Source organism: Leptodactylus fuscus, chromosome 6, assembly GCF_031893055.1.
Source record: "Leptodactylus fuscus isolate aLepFus1 chromosome 6, aLepFus1.hap2, whole genome shotgun sequence".
Lineage (NCBI taxonomy): Eukaryota > Metazoa > Chordata > Amphibia > Anura > Leptodactylidae > Leptodactylus > Leptodactylus fuscus.
The window spans coordinates 159,281,349-159,300,482 of record NC_134270.1 but is presented as its reverse complement, the minus strand read 5'-3'; the positions used below and the strand labels follow the sequence as shown (position 1 = coordinate 159,300,482).

At 43.6% G+C, this 19,134-nt stretch overlaps 1 protein-coding gene across 2 annotated transcripts in view; it reads left to right on the top strand.

The window, feature by feature from the left end:
• Positions 1–18,878, top strand: part of SLC2A1 (solute carrier family 2 member 1) — a 64,073-nt gene extending 45,195 nt beyond the window's left edge. The window contains exons 1-10 of one of the 2 annotated variants that reach the window (XM_075277844.1): positions 5,357–5,550; positions 12,060–12,152; positions 14,144–14,304; positions 14,738–14,978; positions 15,060–15,222; positions 15,323–15,510; positions 15,691–15,795; positions 16,020–16,121; positions 16,209–16,412; positions 16,505–18,878. In XM_075277844.1, coding sequence (XP_075133945.1) covers positions 5,533–5,550; positions 12,060–12,152; positions 14,144–14,304; positions 14,738–14,978; positions 15,060–15,222; positions 15,323–15,510; positions 15,691–15,795; positions 16,020–16,121; positions 16,209–16,412; positions 16,505–16,705 — 1,476 coding nt within the window. In that variant the 5' untranslated portion in view covers positions 5,357–5,532 and the 3' untranslated portion in view covers positions 16,706–18,878. Of the gene's footprint in view, positions 1–5,356; positions 5,551–12,059; positions 12,153–14,143; positions 14,305–14,737; positions 14,979–15,059; positions 15,223–15,322; positions 15,511–15,690; positions 15,796–16,019; positions 16,122–16,208; positions 16,413–16,504 lie in introns of those variants that run through there. The other variant, XM_075277843.1, reaches the window with a different exon arrangement.
• The last annotated feature ends 256 nt before the right edge of the window (positions 18,879–19,134 follow it).

The window sequence follows — 19,134 nt, the reverse complement described above, 5'->3', positions numbered from 1 at the left end:
TCCCTGCCGAGCTCCTTCAAAAACTGTCTGCAAGTATCGAGAAGAACTGATGGAAGGCAAAGGGCAAAGGTCACACCAAATATTGATGGGATATTAATTTTCTCTTCATTCACTTGCTTTTGTTAATAATATACTATTAACATTTCTATTTTTGAAGGCATTCTTACTCGTTCTTCCTGCCTAAAACGTTGCACTATATGTGCTCATGTATAATGAATGTGCGGTTAGTATCTGTTTGCACTTTTTTGCTAAATTTAGCAAAAGTGAATAGGCGTAACTTCTGCCACTCTTGGGCCCCAGAGTCAAATTTGTTATGAGGCCCCAACTTACCATGTGCTATGTATACTCATAATACTGCTATGTTGTAGAGTCGTGTTTGGACTCCCTGAGGTTCCAGGGCTGGATAGAAATTGCCACCCCCTATAGTTACACCCCTGAATATCATCTCCTACTTCTGGGTATATATATTATCACTGTAATCACAAACCTGATAAGATTGCTCCTTGTGGGAGTAAACAGGGAAGGAGATGTAACTGCAAGTTATGTTTCTCTCTCTGAGATTGAATGCTGTGAGAGGGGAGGAGGAGCTAAAGTGTGAAGACATATGACTGGCACAAAACACAGCACTAATGAGCCTGGTAATGTCATCTAGTAAGGATTACAATAACAACCAGAGAGGACTGCTGTTATTCTCCATTATGGCAGGTCTGTGAACTGTGACTACAATGTGGCAACAGTGTGTACAGGTAATCTGTGGCTCACCTCTTGATAGGCGGCTGCTCTCTCCGTCCCCTGTAGTTCTGCTCCTTCTGTGTATAAACACAAGTCTATGACAGGATGACCAGAGCTGGAAATCTGGAGGAGACGCCATTAGAAACATCCCAACCTCTGACAGAACAAACGCCTAATGAAAGGGCAGCAATTCCCGTCCTCATCAGTATAACATTTCTTGGGCATTTGTCTTCCTGTTGTACTAACTTTAGAACATGAAATGTGACGATTGTATGCATAGCGAGCTACAGGGGACACGGACGATAGGAGTGCTTACACCCACTAACAGCTATTCAATACCTTCTCCATCATCACGTATCCCAGCTGACTTTTACACTTACTTTAAAAACAAAATTGACACCATCACAGACAGTCTCAACTTACATCCCCACAACCACTCTACCCAAGTGTTCGGTGCTCTTCATCCTTAACTTGTTTCTCCACTGTCACCAACGAAAAGCTCTCTACCCTAATTTCAAAGTTACACCAAACCACCTGCGCGCTTGACCAGATCCAGTCACACCTCATTCCCAAACCTCACTCAAGTCTTCACTCCTGCTCTGATCCATCTTTTCACCCTATCTCTAATCATAGGTTCCTTCCCTTCCACCTTCATGCTACTGTCACACCTATCCTTAAGAAACCATCCCTTGACCCTTCCTCTTCATCCAACTGTGGCCCAATCTCGTTGCCCCTGTGTGCCTCAACGTGCTTGAACAACGCATCTACTCAGAGCTGTCCTCCTATCTCATCCAATTTACTCTTTATTATTATTATTAATTATTATTATTATTTGTATTCTTATACGGTCCTGTATAGAGTTGGTGTTTGTGAAATAGGCCCATGTGTTTATTGAGGAAACCCTTTTGTATTGAGTTCAAACCCAATCACTCCACAGAAACTGCCCTAACCAAAGTCACCAACGAACTGCCAAAGCCAAGTGTCTCTACTCTGTTCTCCTTCTCATTGACCTTTCATCTGCCTTCGACACAGCCCACCACTCCCTTTTGTTTACAAACTCTCCTATCCCTTTGCATCACAGACTTCTCCTGGATATCCTCATATCATGGCTTCTTTCTGTAGGTGTTCCCCAAGACTCTGTCCTATGACCCCTCATGTTCTCCATCTACACCCTCAGCCTTGGCCAATTCATATAATCTCATGGTTTTCATTGATACTCAGATTTATCTATCTGGCTCAGACAGTCAGCACTGTTATCCAGAGTCCTCGAATGTCTAACAGCCATAGCTTCCTTCCCCTCCTCCCATTTACTCAAACTCAACATGGAGAAAACTGCGTTGATCTTCTTTGCCCCACCTTGCTTGGCCCTCCCTACCTGACCCATCTATCCAAGTCAATGGAACCACACTTACCCAGTTCACAGGTGCATTGCCTTGGGATAACCCTTGTCTCTGACCTGTCCTTCAAGCCACTCATACAAACCATTAACATCTCCTGCCACCTCCAACTCAAGAACGTCCACTAAATCTGTTCCTTCTTCACCCCTGAAACTACAAAATTTCTAGTCTACATCCTCATAATCTCTGGCTTACACTACTGTAATACCCTTGTCCATACCCTCCCAGCAAATGCTCTCATCCAACTCCAGTCCACCTTAACTTGTAGCACTCACTTAATCCATCTCTCTTGGGTTAACTGTTTTTTATCGACCGCTCCCCTCTGCCAATCCCTTCACTGGTTACCCACTGCCCAGCGGGTAGAGTTCAAAATGTTAATGTTGATATACAAAGCCATCCACAACCTGTCTCCTCCATATATTTCAGACCTAATCTCCCGCTACCTGCCCACACGTAACCTCTGATCCTCTCCTACTCCGTTCTGCTCTTATTTGCTCCTCATACAACCGTCACCAAGATTTTTCCCGTGCATCCCCCATACTCTGGAACTCCCTACCTAGACACATAAGACTGACAGGCTTCATATATAATAATATAATAATGTCCAGCAGCATGGAGTAGAGAGATTACATTGTGTGATCCTGCAGTCAGCCATGATGGGAGTGATACACTGTGTGACATAGGGAGTATAGCCTAATACTCAGACTGATGCTCCTTGTATATACAGGCTTCCCTGCTGTGCGCTATAGGGCAGTATAATCATTACGTATGCATGAGATGAGGATGAGGAGGAGATGACTGGTGACTCACATCCCCTGATGCGGCTTTAGCCCTCCCCCTGCTCTCTGGAGCTGGTACCTGCTGCCAGTCACATACACATTCCCATCCTCCATCACTGACACTTAACCCCTGACAGGCTGTAGGATGACTACTTCTCTGGACGTGTACACACCTTGGGGCTAGTGATGAAGTCACCGTCACCCATCTCTAAGGGGAATCTCATCTGTGCCCGAATCCACGATTTATAATACACAGGGTCTGGGTCACTTTCAGTTCCTCATCACTAATTTGCTTAACAACTTTTGACATGTAATAAGTAAATGGTTGTCGTGCACAATGTGAATATCGCAGAGATCAGCTCAGACTGCAACTTTACACTGAGCTTTTCAACCCAGGAGTCTTTTCTATGGGAAGACACTACTTTACCAGTTTAGGTTTGTGAACTCCAATGACATCTAGGGTTTCACAGATAGCAATTACAAAGGGGCCTAATACTTGTGGAACCCATAAAATACCCTACAACTGTATCGGGGAACCATAAGCAGCCAGCACGGAGCTGTACATGTACATATCACACCAATCTCACTATACAATATACTATACTCACTAAGTTCTGATGTCAGAGGTTTCGGTTGGTGGGTTCTGGGAGCCGAGGCCTCTGCCGACTACTAATAAAAGCGACTTAAGTGATTCATCTGAATGCTGCATGTCTTACTTTACTTTTTGACTCAGTTGAGCTTGGCTTTAACGGCATGACTATATACTTTCTATGAATTTATACGCCACTTAATGGAAACACCACAGTGCTTCCTCCCCAGTTTCTATTGAAAATCCATAACATTGGACTCAACTTCTTAGTGCCATGAGCCCATCTAACCCAGGAGATGGTGATCCTGTGAGAAGTTCTCTCCTCTACTCATGGATGGTACACCCTTGGATAGCAGGTTCCTGCCCAGAGGAGAGACCATTACACAGTAGCCATAGGGGGACATGGTGATCACTCGTCACCTCTCACCACATGTTATCTGCACTTCCATAGCCCTTCTGTGTTCCCTCTATCAGTGTAATCTGCTGGGACCTCAGGAAGTTCCAGCATCGTATTCCATCTCCAGACGCAGTAGATGTCATGGGACAATGTCACGTCAGACAGAGGCCATGCTGCAGATGCATCCAGTCCCACACACTTATTTTTAGAAGGCTTGAGGGAACGTGATAATTTACGTTGACATTCCCTTCTCTCACTATACCGCTGTGACGTATGTATTCACTCCCTGTGCAGACAATAGAGACGCTCACAACGTGCAGCATGGGGTGAGGCCTAAACTGGGCAGAGTGCGCCCCAACAACAGGTCTGCATAAAAGATGGAGGCTAAAGGCAACATGCTCAATATATACGTCCTGGTGCATAAAATGGGATCTGACATGTTGGATTTCAGTTTTATGTAGGATTTTTTTTTTGGCTAAGTTCCCATCTGCGCCAGATTCATTGCGCCAAAATTGGCACGGAGGACTTTTTCCTCCACCAGTTACGGTTTTCAAACAACTATACAGTCAGTGGGATCCATTGGACTCTGTATATTACCACTATGTTAGTGATCCGCCTCTCCGTTGTCCTGAACTTTAGTCTGATCCATTTCCTGTCTGGCATAAAAAGTCCTGAATTATTACATCTTCGGCCTCTCCCATGCGCAAGAATGGAAATTATGTCAGTCAGACTTCAGCTACAGCTCATGCCAGTTTTCTGGTGTAAGTTACAGTAAAGTTGTCAGGACGGAGCGTCGCCACTCCGCGGGGCGCAGAAAGAAACCTATAAAATATCTTTGGCGCAAGAAAGGGCCGCAATTAAAACCTATGTAAGGTTTATAAAACCTGTGAGACGTAAAAAGAAGAGACATGGCGGTTTTTCTCTGTGGTCTGAAAAAGGTGGTACCGTGTATATATTTAGGTAACCAATATACGGACATTTGACCTTGATATAACCTCCGTACAGGGTCAGACCTATTGTATACAGTGTGTACAGTGCAGGGTATATATAGAGCCAGCTGTACAGTGTATAATATATATATAATGTGAGATTATCCCTAGATGTGAGTTTTGTGCTTGACATTTATTGTATAGGAATAGTAGAAGGTAAACATAGTCTGCGGTGCCGGTGTAGTGTGTACAGTGCCGGGTAGGAACAGTGTATACAGTATACAAGACTGTTCTCAGCCAGAGCAGGGAGGGGGGCCGGGGGGGAGTGTGCGGCATTGGGCGTGGCTTTACACTAACGTCAGCCAAGCTATCCAATCAGAGCCGAGCTCTGGCTACACACCTCCTCTGTACCTCCTCTGTATAAAACTCACAGAGGCAGAAGCCGCTTCAGGAACCGGAGAGACTGATACATAGAACAAGAGAAAGAGACTGATACATTGTATCCACAGACGGACTGACACATTGTATCCACAGACGGACTGATACATTGTATCCACAGACGGACTGATACATTGTATCCACAGACGGACTGATACATTGTATCCACAGACGGACTGATACATTATATCTACAGACAGAGAGACAACACAGCGCAGAATCAGGATTTTTTTTACCCATCGCTTACTGGACTATAACAGCCGGGGGCGCCATGGAGTCGGGGGGCAAGGTAAGAATCTCTGCCTACTTTGTATATGTTCTGTCAGTACCCGGTTACTTCCAGTGGGGGGGTAAAAGATGAGGAGCAAGAAGTTCTTGCTGGTGATGGGACGTAGCCTGTCTGCTGCTATGGTGGGGTCCATTCTCCTATGGATATCTATAGGGTGCTTCTTCTGTAGACGAGGTCAGTATTGATGCTGAATACCATCGATTGAGTAGTTTGGTTGGGGGATGGAGGTCAAGTGTCATGACTACCTGGCTGTGGGGGGTTGGAGTTGTGGATACAGCAGACTTATAGACCTATATTGTCCAGTGTCCACAGCAGGGGTCACTTATGGTCACTCTTCTTCTACTTTACATGGCTTTGGAAATGGAAAGGTAGCACAAATTATGTAATCCAGACATTAAGGTGTCAACTAGTAGGAATGCCCCTCCCTACTGCTGGGGTCCATTACTGACAGTTTCCTGTATATTTGAAATATGGATTTTTTTTTTGCTTTTGTCAAACTTTTTCCGAAACTGTAGATATTTCTTTACACCATAAGTTATTGGGCTTTTTTTAGTCACTGATGATACTGCAACAGCTCTCATAGTGGGACCCCTCACTATTAGAAGAGGAGGGCGACTCTTCTGCTCCATAGGCTTCTAAGTTCTTCTCCGGCCATGTCTCAGACTCTGCAGCTGTAGAGGATGCTGGGACTGTCTGCTGATGTCGTCCCTCCACATGACCTTTCTCCTAATGTTCTAGAGGTGCAGGGCTGGGAATGTTACGTCCATAGTCACTAGCCTTGTGGGGGGTCAAACTATTCCTCTGCTCCGTAAAATAGAAAAGAGCAGCTGTAAGCAGGTCAGAGGCCGCTGGATAGTCAAGCATTGACCTTTTCTAAACTACTTTCCAACTTTGTATTTTCTCCTTGCGTTTCCTGGATGTTGATTTTGTGGCCAGATGGAAATGAATTCTTTAAATACCCCTAAAGGCCATCTCAGAGTTAGACTTCTCCTCCACCATCCCCTTCCCCCAGCCTGGAAACCCTGCTGCCTATGTTTACTTACAAGGACATTCCTGCCTGGAGATCTGGAGGAAAAGGACAAGCCCTCCCCCTGGCTCCTCTCTGGCCTCCATGTTTCTGGGTGGACATCATAGTAGAGCTTGCCCCCCAGTGGAAATATTTTATGTCCAGGACAAGGGCAGAGTATGAATCACTAAGAGCAGTGTGATATGTACAGTAACAGGACAATGGCTGACACTGAAATCTCCAGACATTCTCCATCATACATCGGTGTCTGGGAAAGTTCTGATAGAAGTTTTGTGTAGTTAGGAAGCGATAGATGAGAAATAAAGTTTTCTGTAAATGCTGATATTTGCTGCTCTTCTCTATAGTCGCTGTAGCAATAGAGGATGTTTTATTCCACAGCGCTTTAAAGACGTTGTCATTACTCATCGTCCCAAGTAGGGCTCAGGAAGTCACAATCTAAATTCTTTCTCAGTATTTCTAATTTCCTTCACATTAAAGCTTGTCTTGTTCATGTGGCTTAGACCATTCTTCTAGGAGCGTTGTATTGTACATTGCTGTAAAGACGTAGGGCTACGTGCAGACATAAGTGTGCATCAACAGGTCTGTAGGCATATAGCATGGAGGGTATATAGATGATACTTGTGTGCCGTCCATGCTCTCCTCAAACCCATAAACATTTCATGTACAGTATACAGGAATAGGACCTGTCCTGAGTATACAGCCCCCTGCACAGCTATCACACTGACATTTTATACGGTTGTGTGCATGGAGCCTAATACTAAGGAGCGGAGCAGATTTGATCCATTACACGCTCCTTAGTGTAAAGTATTTATGTAGAGACATCATTAATAGGGAGTGTCACATCCCCACTCACAGCACTTCAGTTCAGGATGTAAAAGTCTGTGGGATCCTGTTGTGATTGCGCCCCCTACAGCTAGACCTGTCTCTCACACTTCATGATAATGCTATGACCACTAGGAGACAGAATGAAAGGCGTAGCCATTCTTCTTGTCCTCGGTGTCTGTTATATAAATGGAGGGTGCAGTGACATCTGATGCAATCCTTGTGGGCACCACGTGTTCAAAAAGCCGGTGGCATCAGTTCCACGTTCCGGGTAGTGCAAGTGTTACTTGGCATATACTTCCGGAGGCCTTGAAATGAGGCCAGGGTGGAGGAGATGCAGAATGACGACAGGCCGCAGCTTAGTAGGACAAAGGTGAATCATATACATTTGCTAAATAGGTGTGTCCTAGCAGCACGGCGTCTATTGGCTGAGAGGGACGAGCCCTCCAAAAATCTATCTGGGATTCTGAGGAAATGATGCGGCTTTCTGTAAGACTGGGTTTTTCGTTGTGACTAAATAAAAACCACATGCCGTTCAGCTTGTTAGGGGCTGTGTTCACATTGCATGATCTCATAGACAGCTGGGTAATATTACAGGCCCTGTATACAGTGCTGTATACCCCTAAGGACAGAGATCTTTGTATGATGTGGAGTTTATACACATCTATGACCTCTAAAAGATATTATATTATACAATGTCCTTTATCATGTGTAATACCAACACAATCCGCCTTATGATTGTCATGTGACAAGACAGAACTTGAAAATCCAGCTTGACAATTTGTTCCTAAGGTGAGCAGCGGCGAAAACATTCATACATGGAGGAGACCGCACCCAGCTGACAAGGCGCCACTGTCCCATCCTTTGTCTTCATAGTTTCCTGGTGTTTAGATTTTGGTCCAGGAGACGGTCATGTGATATCGCAGTCTTCTCCCATGTCTACAGGTTTAGACTAGACATTCTGCAGCGACTCTTGAGGAATTGTTTCTAATTTCTGTATTTCGAGAGTTTATTTAGTGGTCTACACTGTTTCTGAAGGAGGTTGAGGTTGTCGAAGGATATCTCACCCCAGCACAAAGCTCATATGTCGTCCTCGTTCTGTTTCCCTCACCAAGGAGGGTGTGAAGGTAGATGTGAGTAATCGATAAGATCTTATGGACAGTATCATGGCTTGTTGGTTAGCATTGTTGTCTTGCATCGCTAGGGTTCTGGATTTGAATTCGACCAAGGACAACATTCTCAATGAAGTTTGTATGTTCTTCCTGTGTAGGGTTACTTCTTGGTACTCTGGTTTCCTCCCTACATGGAGTGATGACCCCTGTAAAGTGCCCCAAAATATTTTGGTGCTAGATAAACGAGAGAAATGGATGGGGTGATCCGAATGATACACCGTTGTGAAGAGTTGGTTCTTTGCACATATAGGAACTTCGACTATCAAAGAACTATAAAAAGGAATACATAGCAGAACTAACCAGCAGCCAAGACTGAAGTGGCTCCGGGGGTAGGCCTGGCCTCTAATACACTAAGACACCTAAATTTGAAGGGGTTATGGTTGGGGTTGAGCCAATCTTGAGATTTCAGGATCGTTTTTAAAATCTGATTTTCAATCATTTTCCAGCCGATCCTGAAATTTACTCAATCTCTGATCGGAATCCGATCTTTCCTGATCCCGATCGCTAAACACTAGTTATGGTCCATTTCTTACATGTTATCTGGATGGCCCAAAGAATCTCATTCAGACCCTATGTAGAATTCTGAAGCTTGAAACTGGACATTTAATATCTTCAAGTGCAAAGCTACAGACTGAACATTAATACATTGTATTTCCTTGTGGTTTATTCCATTCCTTGTCTGGTTGGTTTGTATTTCTGCTTGGAATTTACCTAAGGTTGTGAAAATGAGGAAGTGTAAAGACGTCGGTGTTGAGAGCCAGGTCTAGTTGCTGTCCATCACTATCTATCTATCCTATCTATTTATAGGTCTATTTATAAGCCAAACATCAAGTGTCACCTGTAACACACTAAAGACTGACAGAAAACGTCCCGGCTGTATGACACTAGTGCAGGTGAAGAGGACCTTCACGTTTGGTTTTACCACTGACCAGGGTATATTGTGACTACATAGATCTTTGTTACTACTGTAGACTCTCTCGCCTTCGCTGAAAGATCTGTAAATCGCAGGATTACCATTCAGAGATCCTTAAAGGGATCCTATCATTGGATACCCTTTTTTTCTGACTAACACGTAGGAATAGCCTTAAGAAAGTTCGGTAGAAATCCTGGTTTTCTTCGGTATGCAAATGAGTTCTCACGCAGCACTGGGGGCGGGCCCCAGAACTCAAACAACACTGGGGGAGTCCTTAATGCTGCGAGAGAACTCTCCAGCGCCGCCTCCATCTTCTTCAGGATTGGCCTCTCCTTGTGTCTTCTTTTGTCCTGGGTTTCAATCTTCTAGGCCTTGGGCAGAGTCGACTGCGCATGCACATGGCTACAAGAAAATGGCCGCTTACACAGCTTACTGAGTAAGCAGCCATTTTCTTGTGACCGCTGGCATGTGCAGTCGGCTCTGTCCAAGGCCTAGAAGATTGAAACCCAGGACAAAAGACACAGGGAGAGGGCGTTCCTGGGTATAGATGTCACACTGTGGGAATATTGTGTTCAGAATAGTCAGAGATTTCTAGAACTCTTGTCTTCTTACATAGGCGATTTATTTTTCTTATTTATTTTGCGCCGTCGTATTCCGTAGCGCTTGACAGATTTTTAGGTGATTTTCGCTCAGGGGTTCATACATGACCTCTGCAGGATGGTTACTTCTCCTTTGCACTTAATTTAGCAATTTTTCTACAATGTACAAAAAATGTACAAATAACATCAGTGGGTGTGAGCGAGTCCTATAGTAGATGGTATAAGGAGTGTTTGCTCTAAGGTTGGGCTGAAGACGTAGTATTACTTGAACGTGTCACCTAGCACCAGAAATGACAATTGAAGTTCCTTGAGCTCTACGAAAAAGCTGAACCCTCTGAACGTCACAGTAGGATCCGTCATCGGCCTCTATTCCAATAACTATATAGAATTATTACATCTGCAATCCCCACAGCGAGGGGCTCTCAGCTGTTCTCCTAAAACTATCATGCAGGCAGGGTTTAGGACTCCGTCACTTTAAGATCCCTCTCCAGGCCTTTGCCCTTGGTCCCCCAGGAAGGTCTTAAGGCAGCTTAGGAAACACTAGGACCTTTCTCAGCTGAGGTGCGCTTGTTGTTTTTGGAAAGAATCGAATCATTGAGAAATACGGTGAACAGGCTTCAATTTCTGAACACATCAGACCCTAAACAAACCAGCGATTGTACAAATAGGAGTCAGAGCTGCCAAGAGGGGATCTGGACAAGCCGCTTTCTGGAGTATTAGACACCTCCTTGTAGCGGTGATGGGAAATGAGGTCCTCTCAACCCTCCCCATTACTGTAGTCACATGACCACACGGTGTGCAAGATACATTGGGGGATTTGCTGAATTTAGATCGGATCTTCAGTATGAGATGTTTTGCCAGTCCGCTGCTCATTGGTTTGCTTTTCCACTTGTCCTGTTAGTCTGTTCTGTTTGTACCAGCCATGCCGAGTATTGGGTTAGAATTTAGGTTAGTAAATACAAGAATCTATCTACAGCCGATCCACATGATGAAAACTGAGAAAAAATGACTTAATATTTACTATCTGCTAGTAACTATGTCAACTCTAAGCAATATACAGAGATAGTTCAAAAGTGGTCAACAGAAGTAGAACACCATCCTTATGTACAATACAGAGTTGATTATGACTAGTATACAAACCCATTCATTTCTATGGTCCTATACACACATCCGTATATGGAGTAAGGGGTATTGCTGTCCGTATTTGCAGCACAGACTTGCCCATACACGTCTTTTAGCAGATCAGTGATTGTGGATGACTTTCTGGTGCAATGCCGGTTTTTATTTTGCGGAATATGGCTACATGTTTGTTTTTTTTTTCAAATGTAGATTGTGAGCTCCATATAGGGATCACAATGTACCCCCCCCCCCTATCAGTATGTCTTTGTAGTATGGGAGGAAAATCCCATGCAATCACGGGGAGAACATACAAACTACTTGCAGATGTTTTTCCTGGTGGGATTCAAACCCAGGACTCCAGCGCTACAAGGCTGCAGTGCTAACACTGAGTCACCATGTTGCCCCTGGAATACGGCTGCATGTTTGTGGACACTAAAAACCACTACGATCGTGTTCGTGTAACCTTAAAACATCATCCTTATATACTGTAAAGAAGTATGCATATGTAGTATATATATATATGTAGTATAGAGAGGTATATTTTATCCTTTATTATTGTACTGAGATGATAACACCTCCGCCATACAGAGGTATTGCATTATCCTTAGGTACTAAACAAATGTACTTCATGTTATGTACTATACAAAGGCAATGCAATATCTTGATGTAGTATACAGAGGTAATAAAATATATACAATACAACTCCTCCGTTTTATATAATTCATCAAGGTGCTGTTATAAAGATGCTAGGGGCCATTTCTAGGATATTCTAAGGACCAGTTCATATCACATATGAATTCATGGATAACATGGCCATTTATACACAATCTCATGCATGTCTTTTGCCCTTCTTGCAGATGACGTTGCGGTTAATGGTGGCTGTGAGCGTTGCTGTCCTTGGATCTTTGCAGTTTGGTTACAACACTGGAGTTATTAACGCACCACAAAAGGTAAGAAAAGGTGACACTGACATCAGGACCGCTCCATCCACACATGTACTGCAGGTCCCAGTCTTTATCTATACTAGTAGGTGCAAAAACACTGACCGCTGACTATAGGAAAAGGGTAGCATACTCTTTAGGATGTGTCTGTACACAGGATTTTAGGGTTACTTAGGGTGAATGACGTTGCAACTTCTGCTCAAGCTGACAGTCGATCATATCATAGACAAGCCAAACTCTGAGACGTTCGGACAAGCTATGCCTAAAATAGTACATCTCATTAGGAAGATTAACCTGCTTCCTGCAGACGTCTCATCCAGATCCTGTTAACCACATCCCTGCTGGTCCAGGAATATTGGGAAACAACTAACATTCCAGACAGTCATGGCGAAAAAATCTGCAGATCCAACATCTGAAGGGGAAAATCCGTCAGGTTATGATATTACAGAAATATACTGCCCTTACTTTGGTGACATCAGTAACTTTATAGTAATATATCCAGCAGGATAAAGCTAGATGTGCCTATGCCTTTATATTCATATATATATATATATATATATATATATATATATATATATATATATATATATATATATATATATATATACCCTACCCCAAACCGGACCTCTTCATGCTAATGTAGTCAGGCGCTTGGTACACACTGGCATTATCTTGGGTACACAGCTTTGCATATGGAAGATATGTATCGCGAGATAAGGCGAGCCACAGTGATTGTTATGATCATCTCGGTTATTCCATGGCCATAGCGTGACAGAGGCAGACGAGGGCGGATGTAGGTAGTCCTGTCTGGTTGTGAATAGAACATGTAAAACATAATCCACCTTTGTGCCAGTCTTGTAAACTGGCCAAACCTCACCCTTGTAGTTCACATTTATCAGCGGTCGGGTACACTGTCAGCTTAATGTGGATATTTCATCCATTTAATATACACCTGGGTCCCCTCAGGGCCACGTTGCCGGCTGTTAGGTAACACTTCTATTATCCGGACATTCCTGCTCAGGCCCCGGCTTGTTTATCATTAACTCCTTCATGCGAAAGGCTTTCTGGGTCTCGGCTTATGTTATCCTGAGTCCTTTAGAGAAACGCAGTTTAGCTTTATACAAGACGGGTCATCTCAAGCTGCCCAAACAGTGCCAGCTTATGTATACAACTTCACCCCAACAGAAGTGATGTGTCTGGCCCGTACTGGCTGTCTCCTTGTGTGCCAGGAACCTGGGGTTGGCGCAGGGACAGGCTGCTGAGTCACTGTAATCATCAGATCCAACATTAACCCCTTCTGCCACACACCTCACTGCTAGATGATGCCACCACTTGCATGCTTGATATTCCTTTAAGCCGGGTATTTGGCTGTGATCTCAAGCAGAACAAATACATTATTTACATTGTACAAGAGACTCTTCCTTCATATGTGATAGTTGGCATCCAGTTATAGGTGCCCATTAGCCATGATCACGGTAAAGGTCAGAATGATACCTTTTGCTGGGATGTGTCATTGATTTACAGGGTGACATTTAGCAGGTATTTTGGGTACTTGGTGGCTGGTGACATTGTGGCATGTAAATGTAAGCCTCTCGGTGCCAGCCAATCGCCTGCCTGCTGCCCTACACACCCTCCTCAGTCAGCATTGTGTACAGATCTGGAATTTGTGCTTGACAGCGTGCACTCGTTCACCCCCAGTGTGAGGCGGATCAGGTGACAATTGCTTGGCTCACTTACGTATACATCAGCTGAGTAAACTCTGTAATAAGATCCCAGCATAGACTTGTAAGGCAGGGCATGGAAAAAGGTGCCACAGGGACACCTGCTGGACTAAATGATCTGATTATACAACGACGGAGATATATAATAAACAGTAGGCTGTACCGAAGTATCACATCACTGTAACCTCCCACCTGTGTATAGGCTCCATATACGCAATGTGCAGTGATACGTCCGTAACCTACCTGTAATAATCCTCACAATTGTGATTTTTGTCACAGGTCATCGAGAAGTTTTACAACGAGACATGGATATCACGGTATGGGGAGGTGATCCCTGACGCCAGCCTAACCTCCCTGTGGTCCTTGTCTGTGGCCATTTTCTCAGTCGGTGGCATGATTGGCTCCTTTTCTGTCGGTCTTTTCGTCAACAGATTTGGCAGGTCAGTCCTCACTGCAGTCGGTCTATCCTCTCAAGGGCAAGATGCTTATGTAATGGCTACACTGCCATATTAGTTTTCTCTCGGCTCCTTCATTTCACAAGACATTTCTTTATAGAGTCGGTTTTTCTCGCTTTGGAGATGAATCTGCTCCGGTTTTCAGTTGACTTCTACCAAACCATAATACTAAAATAAATCCAATAACTTTGGTAGATTTTGTAGACAATATAATTTATCATTATCATTTGTAAATAGTCTTTTGTGTAAGCTCGTGCCTTGGGTGTTTTATTATGTTACCATCACTACAGGCAGTAATATATTCATTCATGTGCCATTACCAAACCAGTTGTGCTACATGTTTCAGGACAGTAATGTTAAAGGTTACATATCTTGCAAGCTTCCCTAAATTTTTTTCTTCTTGTATTCCTGTTTGTAGGCGCAATTCCATGTTGATGGCCAACATCCTGGCATTTATTGCTGCCATTTTTATGGGCTTCTCCAAGATGGCGTCCTCCTTTGAGATGCTGATTATTGGCCGGTTTATAATTGGTCTTTACTGTGGTCTCACTACTGGATTTGTGCCCATGTATGTTGGTGAAGTAGCCCCTACATCTCTTCGGGGGGCTCTGGGAACACTACACCAGCTCGGAGTTGTGGTTGGCATTCTCATAGCCCAAGTAAGGACCATCACTGCTGTTAGTAGTTCTTCATCCTCAACTCTATACAAGAGGACTTAACATCCCCAATTCTCTACACAGATATTCGGCTTGGAACCAATTATGGGTAATGACAACTTATGGCCACTTCTTCTCGGATGCATATTTGTACCTGCTCTTGTCCAGTCTGCTGCACTACCCTTCTGTCCTGAAAGTCCTCGCTTTTTGCTCATCAACCGTAACGAAGAAGACAAAGCCAAAAGTGGTGAGTACCTATATGTTCTTAAGATGTTTTCTCCTATACCATGCTTTAAATTCATGTGCTGAAATAACCAAGCTTGACCATATTGATGAATTTTTCTCAGTCCTGAAGAAGCTTCGTGGGACCACAGACGTAACCACTGACCTTCAGGAGATGAAGGAGGAGAGCCGTCAGATGATGAGGGAGAAGAAGGTCACTATATTGGAGCTGTTCCGCTCTCCTCTGTATCGCCAGCCAATCCTAATTGCTATCGTTCTGCAACTGTCTCAACAACTCTCTGGCATTAATGCGGTAAGTCTGATAAAGATCTAGGCTGACCTAAGATATTGATTTCCAACTAGCCGGGGCAAGTAATAAAGATACAAAAGCAAAGGGCAGTAGCTTAATTATTTCTTATATTGCCCTGTTTATAATCTTAGCAAAACCTTTCCCTTGTGCCAGGTAATAAGTGACATCTGTTTCTTCTCACAGGTTTTCTACTACTCTACTATGATCTTCGAGAAAGCCAAGGTTCAGCAGCCTATTTATGCCACCATTGGTGCTGGAATTGTCAACACAGCATTTACCGTTGTTTCGGTGAGTACAATGTTCAACTTCGCATCATAATGATACTTTCAGTCATATCAGTGCCTATACTGTATGACATAATGCAACCCTACATGTGATTCACATCTTCTATAAATATCCGAATCTAGAACTTGAAATATAAAATGCATGAAATGAGCAAAAATGTTCAGGAATAAACAGAAAAAGTGATCGGAGCGATACACAGTCTCACATGTGCTGTTCTTGTTTTGCAGCTGTTTGTGGTTGAGCGAGCTGGACGGCGTACTCTCCATCTTATCGGGCTGGGCGGCATGGCTGCATGTGCTATATTGATGACTGTGGCTCTAATTTTACTGGTAAGTGACCGCTGAGCCCATGTAGAGGCATACTGATGAATCCACACACAAGAATCCTCAACTGATTGTCTTGTCTGCCATCAACAGGATACCGTGTCCGAGATGTCCTACCTTAGCATTGTGGCCATTTTTGGATTTGTGGCATTCTTTGAAATTGGACCTGGACCGATCCCTTGGTTCATTGTTGCTGAGCTTTTCAGTCAGGGTCCTCGTCCTGCTGCTATTGCTGTTGCCGGCCTTTCCAACTGGACCTCCAATTTCATTGTGGGAATGTGCTTCCAGTATGTAGAGGTGAGTGCCGAATATATATCACATCTCCTTATACTCTCAGACTTAATGCCTTATATCTTGATTCTTAATCTTTTGTCCTGTTTCCTTTGCAGAAACTCTGTGGTCCCTATGTCTTCATCATCTTTACAGTCCTTCTCATCATCTTCTTCATCTTTACGTTCTTCAAAGTGCCTGAGACCAAGGGCCGCACCTTTGACGAGATCGCTTCTGACTTCAGGCAAGGCGGAGAGGCCAATACTGACAAACACACCTCTCCAGAAGAATTCCACAGTCTGGGAGATTCCCAAGTTTAACCTTGCACCTCCAGTAGCTACCTCCTGTCAATTCCCTCTCCTTCTCTGGGACTTAGGTTTAGGACAGGGAGAGGGAAGCAGTTTTTGTTGGGCATAATAATAATAATGCCTCTTCCTGACTTGTTGCCACCGGCTCAGGGAGGCAATGCTAGGCAGCAAACCATTTCCAAACCAACGCCGCTCGCTGCATTTCAAACCTTCTTGAATAACCACAGGGTAGTGTTTCTTTGCAGTTGTATATCCTCTATGTGGAGAGATGAAGGATGGAAGCTCTTTTTTTAAATATATAAAGATATATGTATGATTTCCTTTTTATAACAGATTATTTTATTAGTGTGAGCTTTCAGATCTACAACACTAAGCGGGGAGCGGTGTGTTCATCAAGCCCTTCATGGACTCTTGTTTACGTACTGTAGTTTTTATTTTTATCTTTTATTGTGACTGTAGAGGGAAGGAGAAGAACGGAGGCTGCAGAGAATCGTAGATTTTTTATGGCGGCATTACCGGCTGCGGATGACGAACGAGTAGATGCTGCAAGGGGTACAGACACATGGTGGAAGACCTTACATTAGGATACGAGAATTCTTGATGTTTGTGCCTTTTGCTGATGTAGGGAACAATGTACCATGTATGATGCGCTGTTTGTGTACAGCGGCTGTCTTCTCACACGTGTCTTACCTCCTTGCTTGCTCTCGAAGTCTCCAGTGCCTGTACTGACTCCCATTAGATTGTTCTATTTTACAATCATGTTTTCCAGAAGGCATATCCGTGCAAAGTCACATGGTACAGGTTATCTAACCTTTTTGCCATTCCAATCATGTCTGATACTTGTCCAAACTTTTAGGTACTCAATGTCCTGTATTGTGGATATTTATAGGGCTAGACGGAACGATAGTCACATTTAGCCAGTCCTTAAGTTGTAGCTGGAACAGGCCCCATGTGAACTGCACTGATGATGTTGCTGACACTGCTGGGCGGTGGGGCGAGGTTACCCGGCACTGAGAAAGAAGAGCTGCGGGGAGAATGACAGCAGCACTGACGTTACAAAAGCTGTGACCCCGCAGTGGGCGTTCCATGACTCTAGCTTTACATTGACCAGTAACAGGTGGAATCTGTCCTCTGCCATTATAATGCTCAGATATATGCTGAGCGGGCAGAGAATCGCCTTAACCGCACGCTTGTAAAAAATGAAGAATTTTATCTCCTGCAGCTTCGTGCTCACTTCCCCGTCTACCCACAGAGACACATTTCTTTGTATAGTTTTACAGATATTTATATATATATATATATATTTATAGGTATATATATAAATATATATATTTTTGTTGGATGGTGTAAGTTGTCCCATGCTGTTCTGTAAATACGTATTGTAGTTACACCGTGAGTTTTGCACAGTAGCTTATGACAAGTATAGGTCAATTTATTTTCCAGCCGCGGCTTTAGTGTAACGCTTTTTATTGTCTAGAAACTTATTTTATTTTTTATTTACACCGTAGACTTTGTTCTGTGTACTGAATGTGGATTTTATCCGTTTCACATGAATTATTGACCTGTAACATTAACATATAAATGGTTTTAAAACGTCTTTCCTTATGTCTACATATGTATGTAGAGTGCTATACAGTGAATAGATATAATAAAATGTGGCCGCCCGTGATGTCATGGAGATGGTTGTTACTTTACTGACTCAGTGGCAGATGAATTTATAGTCTATAGACATGGGGATTTGCTGCCAAAACTCCAACATGAAACCAATAACCCCAAGCCGTGCTGGTCTTGCAGTTTGAGATTGTCATATTCCTTCATTGCAGAGGTCAGATCTCTGGCTGCACAGATCAGTCCTTGTCGATAACCTATTACATGTCTGCACAGAATCACTTTGCCAGCAGCGTACTGTATTACTCCAGTATTCCTGCAGTCGCACGTGCCGTACCACGCGGGAATGTTACACACCTTATCTGTGACAACGCGTCTGTTCCAAGAAGCCGATGGCGTGCTTTTATTTTTTCTAAAGGACTTCTATTGGCGTGTTTGTGAGCATGAATCTACGTCTCGTCACAGGGTATAGCTTCTTACTCATGACTGTTTCATTGTATTATGTCTGTTAGGGTTTTTTTTTTTATTTATTGTTTGTAACACAAACCTCTTCAAATAAAAGTAACAAATTATGACAGCGCTGTGTGTGGTTTTTGGGTATGAATTATGGTAAGACTGTGCACACACATTGGAGAGGTCATATGAGGTGGACATGTGTAAGGCCCCATGTACACTGGACAATCCAGACCAGAAAATCCAATCCGATGTTGCACCCAGTAATGACCTGAACACTACTTAGCCTTGTGTAACCATACAAAAACTTCCGTATCAGGAATGGATCCCTGGATTCTGCGTGGTTAAGTGTATACAATATAACTTAATATTACAGGAAT